This window comes from Herpailurus yagouaroundi, unplaced genomic scaffold (genome assembly GCF_014898765.1).
Source record: "Herpailurus yagouaroundi ecotype Mexico unplaced genomic scaffold, PumYag 164, whole genome shotgun sequence".
In the NCBI taxonomy this organism is placed as follows: domain Eukaryota; kingdom Metazoa; phylum Chordata; class Mammalia; order Carnivora; family Felidae; genus Herpailurus; species Herpailurus yagouaroundi.
In genome coordinates this window covers 16395192-16397022 of record NW_024412405.1, presented here as the reverse complement: position 1 = coordinate 16397022, position 1831 = coordinate 16395192, and the positions used below count along the sequence as shown (strand labels likewise).

Sequence of the window (1831 nt, the reverse complement as noted above, 5' to 3'; positions counted from 1 at the left end):
GTCTAATATTAAATTAGAAGATCACACAAGAAAACCATTTACACATAAAGGTTAAAACCAATACTTAAACTTTTCAAAACTTTATATTACATAAAGTCAAAATGAAACTAAATACATGTTAGCCAACTTCATTCACAAACATTAGTCAAAATATATACATTTAAAAAAGGAACAAAAAGCTATAATTGAGGTTCTTTTCTCTAAAATGTGTTTTATCATAATTTGCAAATGAATTGCAGGTAATCTAAAAAATAAGCTAATTAGGGAGGAAACTCCAAAACACATTTAAGCGGTTCAAGTTGGTGAAGAAATGCTAGCTGAAAATGAGAGACATCTGTCAAAACAATTCTGGTGTCTTTTTCTTTTTTCAGTTTTGCTAAATAATAAATATATAATTACCACTCAGACAAAAAAGTCTGATTTATTCTTAAGGTAAAATTGCGATTCTAGAAATAGTCCCGCAATTTTTAAAAGTTAACTTTGACATTTGCTCAAAATGCTTTAGAGTCTAAAACCGACTCAAATTTAGGGCAACGCCAACAACACATTTTCAGACTCAGTGTTTTCACGGGCATATACACATTTACAATCTTAAGGTGAACTCAGCCATAAGGGGATAATAGGAACAGTGCCTTTTATCTTTCTGTAAACTGTGTCAGAAATCCAAGCAAGTGGATTCAGGGAAACCTAGCAGTCTTTTTTTTTTTTTTTTTTTTTTAAGGGCTAAAATCCAACTGACAACTTTTCATCTCATACACATTTCTTGTTTGCATTCCTTGCTTTTAAGAGCTCTCGCTCTCATTTGCATATGACGTGATAAACAAAAGAAAGCGTGATCATCTCACATACAAAAGGCCATATTCGAGCCGGTCACTGGTCAAGAATGGATCCCGTCTGGGGGTTCTGCTTGAGAGAACAGAGATTCGCGAAGTCAAATAGTACAAATAGGGAGCAAGGCTGCTCAGAGTCATCTCGCTCCGAGAAACTCATGACACATCAGCTTTTCCCTCGTGCTAGCCATTTCAGACCTAACACTTGAACAGAGTGCATGCGACACAGACCAGGAGAAAAAAAAAAAAAAAAAAAAGATGAGAAACAAAAACAAAACCGACAATAAACTTCCAACAAACAAAACTGGAAAGCCCAACTTGTCAAAAACAGTTACTCCTCCACCTATGTGGGCCAAAACGCAACAGGTTCCGAAGTGCAAAGCAAACATCAACTGCTGTCGGATACAACCACCTTCCTTAGAGTTGGCTGCCGAAGTGCGGGTCTGAAATGATCCTGTGAATCCACACGCACACTCGCCCGAGCACTCCCGCGCTCAGCCACTCGCGCCCCGACTGGCATCTCCGCCTCTGCCTGCACCTATACATCTTATGTACATACAAACCGGGGCCCCCGTCGCGGGAGGGCGCACGGGGAGGCCGCGGAGCTCGTACCTATACATATGTACACGTGTGCACACCGGTCCTCGCGAGGTGGCCCCGCGGGGGTCATAGCGCGGCGGCGTAGGCCGCGGGGTAGGGGTCCAGCTGAGGCTTGCCCATGCCCGGCAGCAGGATGTAGGCGAGCGGCGGCTGCAGCCCGGGGCTGGGCCACGCGCTGCAGTTGCACGGGATCATGTAGCCCGGGTTGCCCGGGCTGGGGTGCGAGTGCGTGTGCCCCCCGGCGGCCGCGGCCGCCGCTGCAGCCGCCGCCGCCGCGCCATGGAAGGCGCCGGCGCCCGCGGTCGGGTAGCCCAGAGACGACGCGTACGGGAGGCCGGACGACGACGACGAGATCTCTGCCATCTTGGAGCCCAAGTCGAGTAGCGAGTAGGGACTGCCGG

The 1831-nt window shown here is 46.5% G+C and overlaps 1 protein-coding gene across 1 annotated transcript in view; it reads right to left on the bottom strand.

Moving 5' to 3' along the window:
- Positions 1 to 718: 718 nt before the first annotated feature.
- Positions 719 to 1831, bottom strand: part of SOX21 (SRY-box transcription factor 21) — a 6592-nt gene continuing 5479 nt past the window's right edge. Inside the window, exon 2 of the mRNA XM_040487240.1 lies at positions 719 to 1824. Within this exon, the coding sequence (XP_040343174.1) occupies positions 1497 to 1824 (328 nt within the window). The 3' untranslated portion in view covers positions 719 to 1496. The remainder of the gene's footprint in view (positions 1825 to 1831) is intronic.